The 22,760-nt window shown below is 38.3% G+C and overlaps 1 protein-coding gene across 1 annotated transcript in view; it reads left to right on the forward strand.

The window, feature by feature from the left end:
• Positions 1-22,760, forward strand: part of EYS (eyes shut homolog) — a 797,046-nt gene that overhangs the window by 189,062 nt on the left and 585,224 nt on the right. Inside the window, exon 12 of the mRNA XM_030490420.1 lies at positions 9,980-10,102. Within this exon, the coding sequence (XP_030346280.1) occupies positions 9,980-10,102 (123 nt within the window). The remainder of the gene's footprint in view (positions 1-9,979; positions 10,103-22,760) is intronic.

Raw genomic sequence — 22,760 nt, forward strand, 5'->3', positions numbered from 1 at the left:
AAGCATCTCTCATTTCTCTGACATAATCATAATGCAGATTACTTTTTCTGTGGTTGTGGTCTTTTTTCCAAGAACAAGAAGGAATTGTTTAGACCTATTTTTGGTGGAATCATAATTCTCAAGTGTCAAATATTAGAAACATATTTTCATTCTGTATTTTCTATTGAAATTTTTAGATTTGACCAACAGTTTCTTGGAGTATTTATGACACATTTAAAATATTTCTTCTTTCATGATTTATTCCTTAACATTAATCACTGAAAAACAAAATAATGCTAAGGCTTTGATATATAGAACATGATTATAAGTCAGCTCACTGCATATATATCTTCACAGAATGTCTATAAAAAATGACTATTTTTTAAACAACTTCATATATATATAAAAGACTTCTGCAAGCAACGTTGCTTTCACAGAACTGCTTCCCAGTGAATCTTGTTCTTTTCTTGACTTTTTAAGCTTTATTTTACCTTTCCATTACCTGAGAAAACTATGGCTAGTACCAGTGGAAACAGAGATCTCATCCCCATCTTGAGGATGAAGTCTAAATGAAAGAGATTTCCCATAAAAGAATTCCCATAAACTGATTAAATATGCGTATACTATTTCCCCTCTCACAGCATTTAATGTACTATCCCATTACAGTAATTTTATGTTCTATGTTAACATTCACATCAATGTTTTCTCATATTTTCATGTGTATGGAATTAATGAAATTTGCATGGTATCCCAGTTAAAATCATATCAAGCTGGTACAATTTCAAATATGCAGATATATTTATACTTTAGTTGACCAGTTTCTTCTATTTTCTTGTCTAACTTAGTTTTATTATATTAAAAGTAGGTAATTAAGCATGAATACATGGATTATAATGTAGTTAAAAACACCCCTCAGCTCATTCTTGATTTAAAAATAATGCAAATGAAGCTTACCCTTTCTCATGTTCTTCCAGCACATTAATACATCTAATTGATGTTTGTGAGAGAGGCATCGCTTGATGGCATTCTGATCAGAGAGAAATAAACATAATCAAAGCATATGATACGATATTGAAAATGAAATTACTTCAGCAGAAACAAATCAGATAAATACAAATTACATTTAAATTGTTTTCTGTCTGCAGAACAAATTCTCTTAAAAATGTCACAAGAGACAAAGAAATAGAAATCTATCAATGTTTTCCTTTCACGTCTTTCAGAGTGGATAATTCACAGTGTGTACACCAAATAATTTTAGACAGAAGTAAAAGACAGATTTGACTTATGCCTTGAATTTCTTCCCTCCCAGTCCTTAGGTGTGGAATATACCAAAGGCAGCTCTGAACAACTGCAACAGCGTGAACTACGTAATGAAAACCTTTAAAAAAGTCTCTGCTGTCTGCAGCTCTGTATTTGTCCCTATGCTACTTCCAATCCATGATTATATGTGTAAAGTTAAACCTGGGAAGAAGGGAGGGGTATGGGTAAGGTGTTTTTAAGATTTGGGGTTTATTTCTTATTATCCTGCTCTGATTCGATGGGTAATAAATTAAACTAATTTCCCCATGTTGTGTCTGTTTTCCCCATGACCATAATTTGTGAATGTCTCTCCCTGTCTTTGTCTCAATCCATAAGCCTTTGTTACATTTACCCTCCCCTTTCCAGTTGAGGATGGGAGTGACAGAGGGGCTTTGCTGGGCACCTGGCCTCCAGCCAAGGTCAACCCACCATGCCTCTTAATTGCTGATTCCTTTTTTTTTCTTTTTATTATTCCTTAAGTATAGCTGGTGTTACGATTAGGATAAAGTCATCCTGGTCATAACTTTGAACAATATAAATGTAGGTCAATGAATATATGCTACCTTCCTTTAGGGAATTCTTTTAACTCTCTGCCATACTTCAGTTTTACTTTTCTTGTGCTTCTCTGAATTCTTAGAAATCTCCTATCACTCTGAAAATAAAACTGAGCATAGCAACTTTGCTTGCCATAAATTTTGCCAATACCTGTCCAATATCAAACGTAATTCCAGGCCAGAGTCTGTTTATACTGGGATGATATTCCAGAGATGGCCATCTTCAGATTGCATTTCTCAGAAAAAATCTTACTTTGTTTTTCTGACTTGTATTTTTTCTTTCTTTGTCTTTGGCATTTTCTCCATTCTGAGGGAAGCAGATGGTCTCCTATTCAATCTTCATCTAAAGAAATCTAATGAGATCTCAGCTGCCTAACCTTTGGAGATAAATTGAGCTCTGCATCTTCTTCTGAGCTATATGGAAGTGATAGTACATAATACCTTTGTAGAGAAGAAAATTGTCAATCATCACAGTTTAACAGGATTTCTTACCAAGCTAGGGCTTCTCAGAAAGTGAGACATTTTTTCCCCTATGATTTGTTTGGGTCTCTTCTTAGTCTGAAAAAGCTCTTTTTTTTTTTCTTTTCCTGAGATGTAATGCCATGTTGTAAAAAAAATGTTGTGAGATCTTCAATACCTTTTCTTTTTTCTTCCATTATTGAGCACTTCCAATAAGTTGATATATCTATTTCTTTTTCTTTTATTTGTGTGACCCTCCCTTTGTTGGACACAGGATAAAAGATGGCTACTGCTACTCTGAAAGATGAGGAATTATCAGAACAGTAGTGTTCTGTCATCTTTTCCATACAGAATTGTTCAAAGAGGCAGAATCATGAAGGTTCTTTTATTATAAGAAATAAAAGGGATGGTAACTTGACATTTTAGTGGCTAACAACAGCAGCTAACATACTGAAGAATTTTCTTTATCTCTCACAGTGCTAAATATCTCTTATCATAACAGCTTTTTTTCTCATCCCTCCTCTTTTGCTCTGTGACATCAGGAAATTCTTACCTTCCTCCTAGCAGAAAGGAAAAGCAGCAAGAAGTTGTGGCAATACAATTGTTAGCTAATAATTCGTAACAGTCAACTTAAAAGGAATAAGTTTCATAAGTTTCATTTCTCCTCATTTGAAGCATGCCATATGGAAAATGACTAAGGTTTAGTCCAAACTTCATAGAAAATGCAAAAGGAAATGGAAAAGATAATAAACATAATCTTACTAAAGAAATAGTGCCTTATTCTACCTATCAAATAGTATAATAAACCAAGAAAGACATGAGTAATCAGGTATTGGAAATCTGTTCTCTACCAGTCCCCTGAGAAAAAATTTTTGAAATGGTTTCTGACAAAACTGTGTATCTATTAAGGGAGTGAATAAAGGTTCCCGTCTAACTACTTGAACATTTATTCTATCATGTGAAGTTGGCAGGAGTTATCTTGTTAGAACTCCTCCTGAATCTCTGATTGTGGATCTGCAGAGCAATCAAATACAAATAACAAACCCTTGAAGTTCCATATTCGATGCTTAAGAAAGAAATATTTTTACCTTGAAAAAGGCTCTGGTCTGAGAGTTTTGCAGTTTTTACAGTACCAGCTTGATGCAGCAAAACGTAAAACATTAAATTTTAGCATGTCACAATTGGCACTATGTGTGCCTCCAGACTCACTCTTCTGGACTTCTTTGATGAGCCCTGTGAAACAGCTAATAACTTCCCTGGGAATCTGATATGATCTTCAAAGTGCCCAGTTTACAATACATCAAAGAAATAATTCTATCTTAAGTAAAGAAGACCTAAACTTGTGACAATTCATGTGTGTAGTCTGCTAGAATTTATAATAGAGGATTTACAGTAATTAATTTTGCCTCTCAGCTTTTCATTTTCATGATGTCTAATCTCATAATACATTGGTAAATGATTGTTTGTGTTTAAAATTTGAATTGTTTTACATGTCTTTACTCATTAGGAAGTTAGATAGGTTGTGAGAAACACATTTTAAACCTAATTCATTTTGTTGTTTTCCTCTGGAAGCTTGAAACTGCAGAACCCATCTAGTAATTTGTGAATAGATTCTAATTTTACAATTCTATGTGTTGTTTAAGGTTTTGGGGTTTTTTTGGTGGCAAATTTCTTCTTATACAGAACTGCATATAAAATATGCAGACTGTGTACTTGAGCACATTCCCATCATTGCACAGATAAAACTGCTATTTTCTACCACTTTGTATCATGAGGGTTTTTATTTATATTCTCACTGTAGAGCTGGTCTGAAAGTACTGTTCTGGTAATAAACAAATACGCAGTTCTGCTTTTGGATATGCTGCGGAACAGTTCTATTAAAGGAATTGTTGTTAAACTTACTAGTTTATAAGACTCTGGAAATACCTTTTCAACAGCATTTAATCCCATTCTTCATTATTTTCCACTTTCTTTGAACATGAGATTATCAGATGACACAAATAAGAATAGGGAATTTACCTATTCTGAATTCCCAAGTGGAAGAAAGTTAGGTTGGATAGGACTAGTCTCGGAAGTAAAAGGGACAACGTGTGTCTGTGAGATCATGGTATCTTTAAACCAGGTAGGTAGCAAACTGTGTTGTCACAGCATGGAGCTCAGCCTGTGATCTGTAACTTGCTTACACACTTCATATAAGCAGCTATCCGATTAAGAGGTGTGAGTTGCCGTAGCTATGCTGTGCCATCCATATTGGGTCTAGTAAGTTCAAAGCTAGCTCAGAAGAATAGTCAAGACTGTTTTGAATAGGCTGTAGCTCTTTTGCCAAAGTATCCTAGTTGAAACATACAGAAGTTGGATCTTCAGGAAAAAAAACAGAATTTCAGACTTGTTACTGTTCATGTAATGACCCATTCATGGCCTGTAATTCTAAGCAATCTGAGAAACTTTCCTAAGCAATCTTCTTTTGTGTAGAAACTAGACACATTGATCACCTGCTGACTACTGTGTTTCTTTCCAGCTAGTAATCGTTAATAGAAGGGGGCTGGAGACACATTTTTCGTAACATTAGTGCTTATATATGAAATCACTTGTGACAACAAATAGACTGGGATACTTGGTTGTTTTGAGTTTCTTTTATTTTTCTTTTATTTACAATGACCAGTGATAGTGGCGAAGTGTTAAAATGGCAATTGTCTCAGCAATTAGATTAGCAAACACATCACATATAATTCTCAATTTTAGTGGATTAAACAAGTTTAAGTTTGTGATGTTCAAAGCTATATTTCTGGAACAATACAAAGTTGTTAGGATAAATGACATAAAAAAAAAAAAAGGCAGTGTGGAATTTGCAAAAAACAACTCTTAAAATTACCAACTATGCAATTGTAAATACTTCCACTTTTTAAAAAACTGACTCTGTTATCAAATATCTGAGTGGTGGGAAGATAAAGCTCATTGGAACGTGGGACGAGTGGGGATGTCCTAGATCATTGAGGCCAGTTCCACAATGCACAGAATGACTAAATGTAACCTGGAAGGGACAGCGTAGAGTTCCCTGGCTTTAATTTAACAGTGCTTCTACCTGAACAGTCTTTTATTACATGTGTAAATAGAAACAATGTTTCACTTCTGGAAGAAAGCCTTTGAGAAGAATAACATGTTCTTAACCAAAAATCCATTCCCTGGGTGATACTTTATCATTATTGTTTAGTAATGTATCCTCTGAAAAAGTGAGGACTAATCATATTTCCAAATATAACAGCATGACTAGTATTGCTGGTAAATTATAACATCAGTGAAATGAACACAAGCATTATAGCTTAACTCATATAATCCACATGATTTTTATCCTCTACCATCCATATTTTAACTACCACAGACTATCTACATTTTCCTTGCTATTTTGGTACAATCGTGGGAAATGTATTATACCAAACAACCCAGAATAATCCAAAGAGTATCGACTGTGTGGTGCCTTGTAAAAAAGATTCAGTTTAAGATTAGACTGAAAAGGAGATTCTTTGAAAGCATGTCTAATATCTGACTTCTGTTGTATTCTTTGCAGGTTGTGCTGTGTATCTTATGTGAGAACCCAGCCATATATTAGAATTCATAAAAAAAATCTGCAAGAAAGAGGGAAAACAACTCACACATTGATTGTTCTGGGACACTCCATTGTTTATCTGCATTTGTTGTTATTTTGCTGACACACATATCAATTCTATACAGATTATTTTTCCTGGTATTCACAAATGCATCATGGATACACATTTCATGATGATTCTGAAGGCTTTTGAATTTGTTTTCTAAATGCGATAAGGTTGAGAGACTTAAAAGATGACATGAAAATAGGAAGGAAAGATGTAAAATCATCTGTCTTTCCTAACATACATTTTTTTGAATTGATTTATTTGTATTTAGTAGTTTTAAAAAAAATTTTTTAAGAAAACAGAAATTGGGAATTTTTTGCGTTACATTAGTAAACATCTGTTTAACACTGTGGTGTGCTTCCTCTGTACATCTTTCAGAATTCAAGTACTGGGAACCTCACATAAAAAAATGCTTTTTCTCCATTTGAGTAATTAAACAAAAGTACATGAAAAGAAACTGAACAGAAGGAAAACATTCAACAGATACACTTTCATTTTATATATGGATTTTGTTTATTTAGTAACAATAAAGTTACAATTTATTTTGTTCTTCCAATCAAACTGAATGTGCTAATGGTAGCGTGAAGAGTAGTGGTGATATTTGGACCATAGAACAAAGCTATAGATGTGTGGTGGGCTGACCTTGGCTGGCTGTCAGACCCTCCTCTCTCACTCTCACTCTGCCTTCTAACGAGCATGAGGGGAGAAGAAAAGATGAAAAAGCTTACACGTCAAGATAAAGAGAGGGAAATCACTTCCCAATTACTGTCATGAGTAAAGCAGACGTAGGTTGGAGAAAATGGGTTTAATTTAGTGCCAATTAATGTAGGTTTGCATAGTGAGAAACAAAGACAAATTAAAACACCACCATCCCCATGCCTGTTTTTTTTTCCCCAAGGCTCAATTGACTCCTTCATTCTCTACTCCTCTACCTCCTTCCTGCCACAGTCAGCACAGGGGGAGGGGGAGTGGAGCTTGTGGTCAGTCTGTAACAGCTCTCTGCTGCTCCTTCATCCTCACGCTTCTCCACTCCTCCTTGTGTGGGCTGTCCATGGGCCACAGTCCTTCGGGGCGCATCCACCTGCTCCAGCATGGCGTCCTCCACAGGCACGTGGAGTACCTCCTCCCGCTGCTTCTCTGATCTTGGTGCTCACAGGATTGTTTCTCACTCTTTCCCTTTCCTTACTCTTCACTCCACCTGTGCAGCTTTTGCCCTTTCCTAAACACCTTTTCCAGAGGCACCCCCTCCTCGCCTGCGGGGCTCAACCGTGCCCTGCAGTGGGTGGGTTGGATCTGGCTGGAACTGACTCTGTCAGCAGAGGGCAGCCACGGCCTCTCCTTATAGAGGAGACCTGCAGCCCCCGCTGCCAGTGCCTGGGCACCTGCACTCTGTACAGCAAGTCAAAGTACCTGAAAGAAACAAGACAACTGAGTTATCCTTTCCTTCTGTAAGTTTCATTAGTACTTTGGGTTTTCGTTTCAGAGATGTCTACTTCCCTTGTTTAGCAACATATACTGCATCCTCATCTATTGTAATTAAGCCATACACTTTACATGTGCTGAAGACCTGACTTGTATGGCATGTGTTTGTTATGCCTCAGTGTATTTGTTCTATGTATTTTTTACTACTCCTCTCCACAGTAGAAATCCCTAGACAATGGATGAGAGATAATCGATCTACTCTGTCTTAAACTGGCATGGCAAAATTCAAAAAAGGTGTTATAAGATTATTAAAGTGACTGTAATATAAGCAAAACACTTGAAAATCTGTGTATTTGCGTATCACTATGAATGTCTTCTGGAAGTATTTCCTGCTAAATTTATTTCTCTATTCCAGCAACAAATACGTATCTTTGTGATATTGAATAAGAAATGAGTGAAATCTAATTATTTGTAAATAAAATGCAGAAGCTATGCATTTTATGAATGAATTTTATGAATATAGAATGTAACACCTCCTGGTTTTAATTACAGGACAGCATTTGGAATAAAAGTTCCATGTTAATAGCACACATAAAGATGAAGGCCATCAAAGATAATTTTGCTTCCTTTGCAGGTTTTTCAGGCCAGTACTGTGAAATAGAACTGAATGTGTGTGATTCAGCTCCCTGCTTGAATGGTGCTGTCTGTCAGAATGATGTCAACAGCTATGATTGTTTGTGCCCTGAAGGTAAGTTGTTCAAAATAATTTACGTTTATTATCTTTGTCAATTTTAAAAATTGCCTGAAGTCTGCAGAACTTGTGCTTGACAGTCTTCAAAGCCATTGTTAAAATTTCCTTTCTGTGAAAGTTATTCATTCTTTTCTGAAGTCTCATTTGCATCTTTGTCCACCAAGGCACCTAATAAAACAAGCATGCTCATTAAGAATGGAGACAGGTACACTTGTAACTGCTACTGTTTTTTGGACAGAACCTTGTGATTTTAGCAAAGTCTGAAGGAGTGGAGAAAACACAAATGAGCGTTACATGAAATCCACAGAAAATGTAATCAATGAACTTGCAAAGAATCCATTTTATCCTGATGTACTAAATTGCAGCTTTATGACTGAGCATAGCAAGTAAATTACAATGGCCATAATAATGACTGTAATATATCTTCAGTGCAGAAATCTATTAAAGCTTTCACAGACAAAAAAAAAAATAGGGGGGGGTTTCAGCACTGGATCTGTTTCTTTAAAAACGCATACTGCTCAATGTTATCAGAAGTGTATGAACAAATGAGTGTTTTCAAGAAAGTAGTTAAAGGAAAAACTAAAATGCTTTAAAACATTTAAAATTACAGGTCTTTCTGAAATACTTTCACAAGTAGATTTCTTCTGAATATTTGTATGTGTTGGTTTTCTTTTTTTTTTAATTGGATTTTTAGTTAAAAATAAAGTAAAATTTGTGATTTATAACCCGGTACTTTGTTTTAAACCTTCTTATACTTGTTTGATTTTAATCTTCAAATAGTACTATTTTGTAAGCATGGACTGATGCTGAGTGGATTTCAAAGCTTATAATATTTCAGGGTTTTATATATTCAAGTATTCCAGTGGTGATGAGTTCAGAAGCTCATCACAAAAGATGAAATAACTACAAATAATTCTCATAAGTACAGCCTCCGTCATTAGTTAGCTTAAATTGGAAGCCAAAACAGATATTGAAGGCAGTTGAAAGTGAAGCTGGGAAAAGATCATTCTGCTGGTCTGCCTGACCAGCTTACGGAAAAATAAATCTTGGCATCCACATTGATAATTTTGTGGTGTAGTTGTTACCTGTGAGACATGGGTCTGATTAAACTCTAAATGCAAATGAGAGCTGTTACTGTATACATTACTAATGAACTGAGGGTAATTCTGAAGTTTTATGACTTAGGGATCAGTGGAAATTGGTTCCATGGTCAGTTTGAGAAATTATGGGAATATGCCTTGCACTGAGGGTGCTGATAGCTTAGCATTGGTCATGGTCTTCCTGCAGCCATGGCCTGTGACAGCACTAATGATAGTCATTTTGTAGCATGACCATGAATTAGAATACATTTAGAAGAGCATAAAATGTCAGCTATTGGAGTGCAGATTTCCAGCAATTTCAAGTACAGAAAAATACTGTTGGTCTTCTGAGTTTGGTAAAAGTCACTATGACACAAGAAACAAATAGAGAAAAAGTAGAGAAGTAACTATTTGAGAGTTGATTTTTTAAACTATAATCAGCTGTCCAAATCCCAGCATCACTTATCTTCGTCTGCAATGCTTTCAAAATGGCAGAAGGTACATAGATTCTGCTAAACAAATAATTCAACTAGATTAATTACTGAATCCTAAGCTTGTTCTTCCAGTTACTAGCTCCTTTTAAGGTATATTTGATGATAAATGTATTTTCCTATTAATGACAAAGCAGAAGAAACTTCCAGGAAGATCTTTAAGAATGCAAGACAATTTTATTACAAGAGTAAATTGAAAACAATTTTTTTTTAAGGGACCCAAAGACATGCTTTTAGAAAAGAAAGCACAGATATAGCTGAATAATAAATAGCTCTCTGTTTTTTTCCAACCAAGGATTTGAAGGTTTGAACTGTGAAATCAACTCTGATGAGTGCACTTACGGTTTTTGTAAAAGCAATTCAACTTGTTTAGACCTGGTTGCAGACTACAGCTGTGTTTGTCCACCAGGATTCACTGGTAAGATTTATTTTAACTCTGGAAAGACATTAAATAGTTAAACTTTTTATTCTTTTTTCTGAAATTAAAAGAAACTTTTTAATTGCATTTTGTTCATCATTTTAGCATTAAAAATGAATTCAACTCAGTTCTCTGTGCTATTGCTAATCTGCTTTAATCTCCCTACTAATATGATAAAAATTGAAAGCAGTGTGCATCCTGTTTGATTAATTTATGGAAAGCAAAATTATACTTTGCCTAGAAAAAAAGTGTTCAAAACACCTAGTCTATATAGGTGAGCAGTGACAGCTATAGCAGGTGCTGTTTGTCTTCAGATGATCATATCACAGCCATACTCAATTGAGATAGAAATGAGAATACGGTTTTAGCAAGAGGACGCTTTGTTCTCTTCAGGAAACATTCCATCAGATCCTTATGATAAATAGCTTGTAAATTGAACTATTATTGTGTATCTACGAGGTTTAAGAAAGTAACTCGTGCATTGGGAGCGATCTTCATGGCCTTACTTTCTGCTAGAAGCATCTAACAGGATCATTGGGAAATCAATAAAACTGTCTCCAAAAATATGCCATCTTAACAACTAATACGCTGTGATTTCAGAGGCTGGAACAACTGACTTTCAGCTGCTGATTTCAGGAGGCAAATGGAGCAGCATTAGTCATAAGCTGTAACAGGAAGACAAGCAGTGGCAGTCTCAGTGGTCATACACAGTTAGTGGGTGTTGTAATAAAAAGCCAAACAAATATGTACTGAGAGCTCAAAATCTGGTGACCAATGGAGAGGAAAGACAAAAATTAAAGAGATCTAAGAGAAATAAAAGGTTGAAGAAGCAAGTAGAATAGTGAAGGACAAGGAAGAAAAATAAAGTTAGAAGTAAATAGAGCATTTCAGGTTGATAGTAACACCAGTGACATCCAGTTTAGGAGCGCTTCATACATATATTGTCGATGGTTAAAAATAGATGGTACATAAGGAATGTAAGATGATACACAGAGATTTAGAATCTGTGGAAGTAATAATAGTTGCAGCTCCCACAAACATCTGTGATTTTGCTTGATTCATGCCAACTATTCTTATTATTCTTATATTATTCAGCATTTTAAAACTGAGCTGTGCTCTATGTCCTACAAGATCATACTCTCCTTTTTTGTTTCATAACTGGATTTGCTGTCATGAGTTTGCAGAGTGTATGCCTTTGTGTCAATCGTGAAAATAATGGACGTGATTACAAAGTATTTGTTTATATAAATAGAAGCATTTTTAGTGCAATAGTTTTAAAAGAAGGAGCTTTCAAAACTTACTGTATATTGCAAGAATCAAAATGGACAACATCCAACTTTTCTGTAGTAGATTGCAAACACTCAGTTTGAACTAGGGAATGCAGGAAGAGCTGCTCCTTTGAAAATACAGCTACAGTACTTTGGAGTATGATGGAATCCACATTACAGAACCAGAACTAAAACTAGTGTGTGGGTGTTACCAAGGCAGCCTTGAACAGCGTATGTTCTCTTTAGGAAGAACACTTTATCCTAGATTTATAGCGATGCAAACAGTTTGCCAGTAACATATCTTTTGTCATTCCAAGACAAAAAGAAGTAAAAATCTGTCAACAGTAAAACAGTTACAGGTGAGTCATGGGCAGATTTTAATGGGTACCTCGAGGCCTATGTTGAAGTCATAGAAGTTCACGACTGCATAATAGGCTGTTATGAAAAGGCTCTATTTTCTCCCCCATTTCCTGTGTGAGAGACTTTTCATCATGAATGTGCTATTGATCTCATTTAAACTGGCTTTTTTTTGTGAGACAAGACAGCTCCCACAAGAAAAAAATCAGTCAGTCTGCTGACTTGAATTGGAAGTGGGGATAAGGATCCTCCTGATTACACGGAGTATTTTGATCTCTGCTCATGCTATTTGTAAATGCACGGTCAGCCAGTGCAGATGTCATTAGGTCTGCTCTCTCCAACAACTGCTTCAACCTCCCTAGAAAGAGTCTTTGATGAAAAATACTGAATGTTTGAGCTTTTTTCTTCTAAGAAAAGCAGATAGTGGTAAAAGAACATTCCATGTCCTTCTGAGTTTTAGGATGGATGTAAATGGCCCAAAAAGATATTGCGATAATAACAGTGATACACTCAAAAATTTTAAAGGGCAATAGGAAACATAGTGGATACATATGAATACGAATTTTTTGTTTATCCAGTTAATATTTAGGCAATGTAGAAATCTATATTATATACTGAATGTAGAAAAGCACCATTAGCAGCACAGTAAAAATTGTTATACCAGAAAACTTGCTAGTATCTACCCATTTTCTTTGGAGTTATGATCAACTTTCCAGTGTCCCTCTGTGTCCTGCAGGTGACAGTTTTAGTCTTCTCAAGGAGTGGGGGAGTCTAGGCCTTAGTCATTAGTGTCTTGAGCCCTTTCCCAAGAGAAAGATTATGTTCCTGGTGAGGGTTTCTTCCTCCTTAGCTAGGGATCCAGTTGGGGTTATTTTTACACATTTTCTCATCCAGCCTGTATCCTGTCCTGCACTGCCAGCTGCAGCCTGGCAGTGGTCCCCAGCCCTGCCAGCCCCAGGCACACAAGGGCTGTGTTTTGCAAGGCAGTGATAGGCAGGAGGTGTCACCGTCTCTCCAGCAAGGCCACCCCCAGAGCTGAAGCTGGAGCAGGGGAGGCAGCAGTCACTGGCCCTAATCCAGGGGGGTTGAGCCAGTGAAACCCAGCTCAGGCCATGGCACTGCTGGGGCATCCCCCTGCTGAGGGTAAGCATCATACTTACTGGGCTAACACAGTTAGCTCTGACTACACAGAGGCAGAAGACCAAAAGTTCATATGCTAGCACCCTGTCAATCACACTTTGTATTTTTCTCATGAGACTTGGTCAAGGAACCCAGATTTTATAAAATCCAGTAAATGTATAAAATGTATAGGTAGGGATGATTTTCGGTTTTCCTCCCCCCCCCCCCCCCCCCCCCCCGCCCCCATCCAAATGTACTTTTGCTTTCCTAGCATTTTAAAAGACATCTCCAAGTAGAGTTTAGCTTTATCATCTGAGCTGGTCAGGTACAAAAACTGTCTTAAGCCTAGCTGTTTGCTTGTCTTACTGTTTACTAGCACTGTCCTGGCAGCGTAACTCGGCTTTGATATTGCATGCCTTGTGCATGAATGCTCTGCTGGAAGAGCAGCGTTGGACAGGAGGGAGACAGCTGCCTGTTTGAATGGCCTTGGCTGTGTATGCTCCACAGGCAGCAGAGCTTGTTCCTTCCCTGGGAGCAGAGCTGGGAAGAGGCTCCCATGTGGGAAGGAGGGAGCAGGCCTGGATGGAGGGAGCAGCTCTCTCCTGCTGCGGAAAATCAGCAGGACAACAGCATTCTAAGTACCCGAGAGAGTGCTGAGAGGAGCAGGGGGTCTTCTTCAAGCTTCTGCTCTCCAGTGTAATTCTTACTGCTAAAAGGGTGTGCACCTGAATGCTGGAAACTTTGCAACCTGCTGCATGGACTTACTCTGACCAAAATAGGCAGACAGAGACAAGCAGCCCTAAGGAAGACAAGGAAAAGACTTTCTATTAAATCAAAGCTTGCTCTCAAATGCCCTCTTGCGGGAGTCAGCATACACAGGATCACTGTAATTATCCCATAGTAAAGAGCTACTGGACAAATGGACAGATGGCATCACTGCCACCTCCTTACCTCACAATATTTTGTTTTATTTTGTCAAGTAGAAGGGTTTCAAGAACATCTGGCAGTTGAGAATGGTAAAGGCAGACCATATCTGTTAACCTGTCAAGCCACAAAAATTAAAAAGACTTGTTTGGCACATCCAGACTGGTTAATTCTGGGCATTATCAGAACCTGAAGACGGGCGAAGTAGGGAACAGCAGGACAACTTCAGTACCTTAAGTAGTAAGGCACCTTGAATCAAAGCATCAATCAGGTGGGCTATAATGGAATTCACCAGTGATACAGAAGGAGGGGGCAATTTTATGCAGTGCTGGTTACTGACCTTTTTCATTATTTGGGTGGATTTTCTCTGGTAGTATCAGTCACTGGAACCCAAGAATTTTTGTAAGTCGGTGTTCTGGTATAAGAAGGCATGGGTTTTTAATTGCAAATAGGTGATGGGATTATATTTTGTCCATTATAAACTCTTTGCCTATTTTAAGTTTTATAAGAGATTATTAATTAAATGAATTTCAAAACTATGCACATGTGCCTGAGTGTAGAAGTAATCCCTAACTGAGGATGTTGGCACCACAGAACACTGGGTAGAAAATAGATGTTTCCAAAGTGATTTTTACTTTAGCACTTAGCACTGAATTTTGTTGTTATTTATATGCATGAAATTCCTAATCTGACTTCCTCACTTATATCATGGTCTATATGAATTCTCTGTGTGTAACACGATCCTTGTTTTAGGTTTTTGCCTGTGTCTCATTCATGTTTATCATTGTCATGAGGCAGTATGAATCAACAGTCAAAATCTGCCATCAGGTGACATGTTGACTTAAATAAGCGTTAGGCTTTACATTGCAGACTAAGTAAATTTGCAAGCCTTTTAATATGCTTTCTGAAGATCAAATCTATGTAATTTCCTCTGACATGTCTCATGAGCTTTAGGAATCCCGTAGTAGCCATTGTGGCTAAACAAATGGTCCCCGCAACACTGAACATTTGAAAACCAAAATTATGAACGAATGTGCAGTGTTTCATAGCTCAACTCACTCCATCACAAGGGAAAAGGTAATACCTTTTTTGTTCTTTCAAAAATCTTTTCCTGTGCGTTCTTTTTCAGTGGTTTTCTAAGCTTTGTTTTCAGCAAGTCTGCAAAAGCTGTTCTATTTTAGGCAGCTTTTGGCTAATCCAGATGTTTTTAGTTAATATTAGGACTACTGCACAGTTTAAAATAACTGAGTCGCTCCGTCCTCTATTGCATCCATGCTAATCATCTCCAGTCCTGTCTTCGATAATTCAAAGGAAAGAATTAGCCTGAGAAAGCTATTGATGCTTGCCCATCTTTAGAGTCAGTCACAGATCATAGAATTATAGAATGGTTTGGGTTGGAAGGGGCCTTAAAGATCATCTAGTTGCAACCCCCTTGCCAGGAACAGAGACACCTTCCATTAGACATGTTTGCCAGGCCACTGATTGCTCAAAGCCCCATCCAGCCTGGCCTTGAACACTTCCAGGGATGGAGCATCCACAAGTTCTTGGGCAACCTGTTCTAGTGTCTCACCACCCTCATAGTGAAGAACATACTCAGTCCTGGTTGCATAACATAAATCAGATTATTGTTCCACATCAATGGCCCTTACAGAAGCAGCCCAAAAGCCAGGTATTTTCTTTGATGTCTCCTAACGACTAGGTTAATGTAAACAACATGCCTATGTCTGATCTCTAGTCAAAGTGCTTAAGGTTTTTCAAACCAATCCAAAACCTGGAAGCTGAAGACTGAAGAGAGTGGTATGGTTCCCACAGCTCCTTGCCACCAGCGCTCTGATCCATAGTGGGCCCATGCTGGATGAGAGGGAAAGTATGACTGCCTTTCCCTCTGCTCAGTTAGAGCAGTGCCAATGGGCTGCTGGTTTTCACAAACATTCCAGAAGGGAGGTTGCCAGGAGCAGGCTCCCCATGGCTGGGCGTGTAAACTTAACGTGCTGGAAAATAAACACTATTTATGCATACATGCAAATGTATTCAATATGTATTTCTGTGGTTATTAGAGAATATTTCTCATCATGTCAAGTGTAAGTGTTATCTGCTTCCCCTGAAAGAAATTCAGGATAGAACACTGAGTGGAAAAATAACAATCAGTAGAGTGCAGAAAAGTCTGTTTAAGTTTCATCATGTTGCAAATTACATTACGGAAAAAATTGATAAAATAATACATTAAAAACTATTGAATTGCATGAAAGACAAATCAATTATAGTTCAGTAGCAATGTTTTTTTTTCCAGTCATCTAAAAAACAAGCAGTGTCTCTTTTTTTTTTTTTTTGTGAGAAAGCAAGTGGTACATTTCTCCAGTAGTTTTCCATCTGCAAATACTATGCTTGACTTGTTTAAATTAGAAGGTGAGTAGTAACAGTTGGAACAGTCTGACAAAAGATAAGTTAATTCTTCAATCAGAAGTTTAATTAGTTTATATGGGATTTACTTTATTATTGGTCTACTGGAGGTGTTACTGAAGGTTTTTGTATTTCGGTTTATCTGCTTCAGATATAATGGGGTTTTTTTCAATAGTGATGATAATTGTCATGCATAATGCAATGTATGTAGAACATACTTTAATATCTTTCTGGGTGTGACTGTGTATTCAATTAATTTTAGATAAACTGTAACATAATAATGTAATACGTTAGGCTTGGTTTTCAATAAAAAAAATGTTGTCAGTTGCTGGGAGGCCCTTAGCAAAGAAAAAGTAATCATGTCAAGAAAAGCTCATACAGTGATTAAAGCACGCACAGAAGACTCCAGAAAACATGGTTGAAAGTCTTAGTCTTCCTGAGTTACTGTGGGAAATTAACCAAATTTTTCCTTAACTCCATACTTTTTCTATGAACTATTTCTCTTTTTTCCTTTTCTTTGCATGTGTTTTCTAGTCGTATTCTAAACAGTTAAGGTCATGGATGTCATTGTACTATGAAAGTGATAGGCCAGCATAGTAAGCACAATTTTTGCTTTTTACATAATTGCACCTGTAAAATATGTAAAATAACATGGATTTCAAGAAAATTTCCAACTACGTGAAGATTTTTATTGTAACTGTCTCAATTAACCTCTTGGGACTAAATTTTCTGTTACAACATGAGCAATCAGTGAATAGATATTTGAGATAGGAAAAGCTGCATCCAGTCATCTTCCTCACTGCATATTTTTCCATCCCTCCCAGATATTCTGTTAGCAAATTTGAGAAACAGAATGGCATCTTAAAGAAGAATTTTTTCTCTAGCTTTTTGTAGCAGACAGTTCCTTTTTGGAAAAAAATCTCTGAAATCATTGATATTGGAAAGTCTGTTGTTCAGTAACTCCTTTGCAGTAACAACTAGCATTGTACCAGAGGTTTTCCTACTAAATTGTATTTCCCAGTTGTCGTGGTTTGAGCCCAGCCGGTAACTCGGAACCACGCAGCTGCTCACTCACTTCCCCCCTTTTTCCTCCACCCGCTCCCGGAGGGATGGGGAGGAGAATCAAAAGAATGTAACTCCCACGCATTGAGGTAAGAGCAGTCCCGTAACTAAGGTATAATACAAAACCACTACTGCTACCACCAATGATAATAACGATAAGGGACAATAACAAGGGGAGAGGATACAATTGCTCACCACCCACCAACCGATACCCAGCCCGACGCGAGCAGTGATCTCCGCCTTCCGGGTAACTCCCCCGGTTTATATACTGGGCATGACGTGCCATGGTATGTAATACCCCTTTGGCTAGTTTGGGTCAGGTGTCCTGTCTCTGCTTCCTCCCAGCTTCCCCTCCTCCCTGGCAAAGCATGAGACTGAGAAAGTCCTTGGTTGGAGTAAACATTACTTAGCAACAACTAAAAACACTGGTGTTAGCAGTGCTGTTCCCAGGCTGAAAGTTAAAAGACACAGCACTGCACCAGCTACTAAGAAGGAGAAAAATGACTGCTATAGCTGAACCCAGGACACCAGTATATACCTGGCTGTCTTTTTAACAAGTGAAGCAACTCACCTTGGGCACCTTCTTGTTTTGGCAGAGTCATACTGTAAAAGGTATAACACTACCAGTTTTAGTGCAACCACACTAGTAGCCATATTTGGTGCCGTCTTCAGAAAACTTGTTGACTCTTCTTCTTTACTCTTTGGTTTCTCTTTGTCTTGATTTTTTCTTTTATTTTTTCAACGCCTTTCCTTCCCCACCCCCAGTTCTGCAACTCCCTATAACTACTGATTTTGCTATATTTGAGACATTTTACATATGTTAGGCATTCATTCTTTGTCCATGTTGTTTACATCAATCCTAAAACTGTTTTTGCCCAGCTCCTATGTTAGATTTTTTGCTTCGTTACCAGTAACTGGCCACAGGCAAGCTGTTAATAGCATTGGAGTCTCCTGTACCATGCTATAAATGCATCCTTAAGGCTTCTGCTCTCTCCCCTGTACTCCTTCACACTGCAGCCTTATTCTAGGATCATAATTAGTTCATTCTGTACGGCACAACTGCTTGTTATTCCTGTCTACATCTTATTAAAAATAAGCATAACATGATGCAATTTACAAAATTAAGGAAGACTAAAACAAATTAAGCAAGATCCACCTGGCCACTAGACATGTCCTGACGCATCTGGTGTTAGCTTGACACCAAACCTGTGGCCTGATGGTAGCAATGGCAATGCCACATGTATTGGGCTACAGGGCTGCAGTTGTGATAATGGGGACATTGACTGACTTCACTTAAACAGTAGGTTGATCAGAGGCTGTTGCTTGCCCAGATCTGAGCCTTGAGGCAGGAGGGGAAAAGCATTAAGTGCAAAGTGGTATTTTTAAAGCTGTTTATACAACTTCTATTAGTATACTTTTTTCCTTGACACCTTTGCTGTCAGAAAGAAACAAAATTGCATGGGTTATTTGCTCTGGTAGCAGAAGAGCAGCACCTGACAGCCAGTTTTCCGAGGAATCTCCAAAAACAGGACATGCACATTTCACATGATGACAATGATGCTACAGAGCCCAGCTGCCTAAGGGTGGGCTTATAGCTATCAGAAGGATATCTGGCTCACGGTCTTGTCTTGATGTTTTCCCAGGAAAGACCCATAGAAGGCTACAGAATGAGTACATTTATTCTGGAAGTCTTCTAACCTGTAGATTGCTGGTTGTATGGTCTACGTTAGGATTGTAGACCAGAAGGTGGTTAATGTTGCCCATTAACCACCTTGTACTGAACCTAATTACTTAGTTTTGAATAAAGCACACGATGAATCCAGAAGGCTTAAATCCTCATACGAGTGCATGAAGACAAGTCAGAATTTCACTGGCATTTTTTTCTAGTAGGAATCACAAACATACTTAGAAGTTTGTATTAATATTTTATTTAAATTTTTGTCTTCAACTTCAAGCTATTGTGTCTCATTACCTTTTGTACACAAAAATGAAAAAGTCTCTTGCTACCCAAGTATTTTCTCTTTGTAAAGACACTTCTACACTGTAATCAAGTCACTTCTTGTTTTTGTTTGTTCGAAATGAAACAGATGGAGCTCTTTAAGCCTTTGCCGACAGCATGCTTTCTTCAGTTGTTGAATAAATTGTGTGGCTTTTCCTGCATTCTTCCACTTATTTTTAAACATGGAACATTGTAGTTAATGTTTTATGCAGAAGTATTTTACACATCAATACTACACAAAATCATTCTTGGTTTTTTAAATACATTTGAGATTTTTTTTTTCCCTCACAGCACTGCAGTAGGGCTCATATGCTGAGGTCCTCAGCAGTCCTTTTCAGATCATTTCTGTTTCCTCACATACAGTTCAGTAGATATAACCGACATGTCTTTTCTCTGCTTGTATCTGGCAGCTGCAAGTGACCAGAAGTGACCTGCAGTACATTGTACTGTGTAACTAAAATGTACTGTGTAACTAAAAAAAGTTAGCACAGGATTTGAGTTAGTGCATATGCTTGCTATTCTGTGGAAGGAAGGTACCGGAAAGGAAGTGAGAGTGGAAATGCAGTGTCTTTTTAAAAGTCAGTGTTGAAATAAAAGAGTAAGGGCTTTTCACATCCACCTACAGGAAAAGAGATTCAGGGAAGCATGAAATGGCTCATTGTCTCATTACAATTTTCTCATGAGAAAGACTTGAGGGGCAGATACAGGTTGGTTGTGCCAAAAGCTGTACTGCTCTCTTTGTAAGAGTAGGACTTTCCACCTACCCTTCTGTAGTTTTAACCACGCACATTTATAGTGCGCACGAAGAATGTGTTTGCCTACTAGTGTGAATACTTTCATCCTTTGTGTCTCTTTCCTACTGCATGCTGGGCTCGCCTCTGTCTTGTCTGGCTAAGACAGAAATGTGTGTTGGTAGAGACACACAGTGGAGATGAAGGTTTGGATAGAAGCACTAGGTTCCAAAGTGGGAGCTCTGTTATCACATCCGAAGTAACTTAAGACCTTTACCATGTGGCAAGGCAAATTTCCAGACAATCCAATTCACTGCATGAACATAAAAGCCTTTGGACCTTCTTCAGTGTCACAGTGTGTTTGCTCTGTAAAATGTATGACTAGAACACTAGAACAAAACAGTAAATATTACCTATTCCATCCTCACCCCAGCAGAAAACCTACACTATACATATATTATTTCTCTTATATGTTTGTCTCACTTTAAAGAAGTCCAACACCAGTCCTTATTTTCCTCAGGCAATCTTTCCAGTTTGTTCTTATACTGAGCATCAGAAGTAGTTCCTTATCATCTGATCTAACTTTCACTGTAGTTTAGAATCATAGAATAGTTAGGGTTGGAAAGGACCTTAAGATCATCTAGTTCCAACCCCCCTGCCATGGGCAGGGACACCTTGCCCTAAACCACGTGGTCCAAGGCTCTGTCCAACCTGGCCTTGAACACCGCCAGGGATGGAGCATCCACAACCTCCCTGGGCAACCCATTCCAGTGCTTCACCACCCTCACTGTAAAGAACTTCTTCCTTATACCTAATCTAAACTTCCCCTGTTTAAGTTTGAACCCATTAGCCGTTGTCCTACCACTACAGTCCCTAATGAAGAGTCCTTCCCCAGCATCCTTGTAGACCCTGTTCAGAAACTGGAAGGCTGCTATGAGGTCTCCGCACCGCCTTCTCTTCTCCAGGCTGAACAGCCCCAACTCTCTCAGCCTGTCTTCATACGGGAGGTGCTCCAGCCCTCTCATCATCCTCGTGGCCCTCCTCTGGACTCGCTCCAACAGCTCCGTGTCCTTTTTATGTTGAGGACACCAGAACTGTATGCAGTACTCCAAGTGAGATCTCACAAGAGCAGAGTAGAGGGGCAGGATCACCTCCTTCGACCTGCTGGTCACGCTCCTTTGATGCAGCCCAGGATACGGTTGGCTTTCTGGGCTGCAAACGCACACTGCTGGCTCATGTTAAGCTTTTCGTCAACCAACACCCCCAAGTCCTTTTCTGCAGGGCTGCTCTGAATCTCTTCTCTGCCCAACCTGTAGCAGTGCCTGGGATTGCCCCGACCCAGGTGTAGGACCTTACACTTGGCTTGGTTAAACTTCATAAGGTTGGCATCGGCCCACCTCACAAGCGTGTCATGGTCCCTCTGGATGGCATCCCTTCCCTCCAGTGTATTAACCGAACCACACAGCTTGGTGTCGTCGGCAAACTTGCTGAGGGCGCACTCAATCCCACTGTCCATGTCGCCGACAAAGATGTTGAACAGGACTGGGCCCAACACCGATCCCTGAGGGACACCACTCGTTACAGGTTTGCAACTGGACATCGAGCCATTTACTACAACTCTTTGCGTGCGGCCATCGAGCCAGTATTTTATCCACCAAGTGGTCCATCTATCAAATTGATGTCTCTCCAATTTAGAGACAAGGATGTCATGCAGGACAGTGTCGAACAATGATTCATTTCCAAAATGATGTTTTGGTAGTTAATACCCTATCACTCTTAAGTCCGGTGTTCTTAAAAGTTCTGCTAGTTCTTTTATACATTTATAATACTAAAAAAACCAAAACCAACCAACCAAAAAATCCCTCTAAAAACCTAAGCTTTCATTCTACTGGTTTAACTGGATTTATGATCTGTAGTGAATGATTAAATACAGCAGATTACTGTGAGCGTGCAGTATTTCCGACATACTTAGTCTTATCTAGATTCCATCATTCTCCTTATCTATGAGCTTCTGCTTCCTTCCCCGTACAGCCTTTTCTAAATAATTATTTTAGAGAATCAGTGTAAAGAAGAGGGGGTTCCTCTCCCCCCCCATCCTCTGCCTTATGACTTTTTCCTCTGTCAATTGTGTTTTATTTTTACATAAATTCTATTTTTACCTGTTAGCTCGAAGAACATCATATGGTTAAGAAAGACAAAAATGCCAGGTTACACCTCTGCCAGCCATGCATTTATTGCTGGAATGAATCTATGATTGTCTGAGCTCTGGTTACCCCAGAAACCCCATGTGATCCTGGAATTCAGCTCCTTAGAATGAGATTCCTGGGAGACATTACCTGATATACCCCATTTGAGTTACACAAGGATCCTTCCATCGCTTTCTGTATAGAATACCAATGACCATTCTGCTCGCTCACATCTGTCACAGCTATAGTTTCCTTCTGTATTGCTGGAGTAGCTTCTGGTATTCATGGGAACTCTTAATCTCTACAGTTGTTCTTTCATTCTAGATCAGTTATGGATCAGGAAGATCCCAGTATAAATTCTATCAGGGTAGAGCTTGCTCTATATTAATGCAGTGCACAGTAGAGAGATGAGGAACTGTGGATTTTCTTTGGTATGCCAAATGAGTTGTTTTCATAATCCGCCTAATATATTGTCTTCTAAATAGTCTTCTGTATACATCTTCTGTATGTTGTCCTATACTTCTGTTGTTTCAGATTTGAATTAATTTGAATTACAACTCAAATCTCTTTAAATGCAGAAAAATGAAGAAACAGTTGAGGGAATTTGTGGTT

Source organism: Strigops habroptila, chromosome 6, assembly GCF_004027225.2.
Source record: "Strigops habroptila isolate Jane chromosome 6, bStrHab1.2.pri, whole genome shotgun sequence".
Taxonomy (NCBI): domain Eukaryota; kingdom Metazoa; phylum Chordata; class Aves; order Psittaciformes; family Psittacidae; genus Strigops; species Strigops habroptila.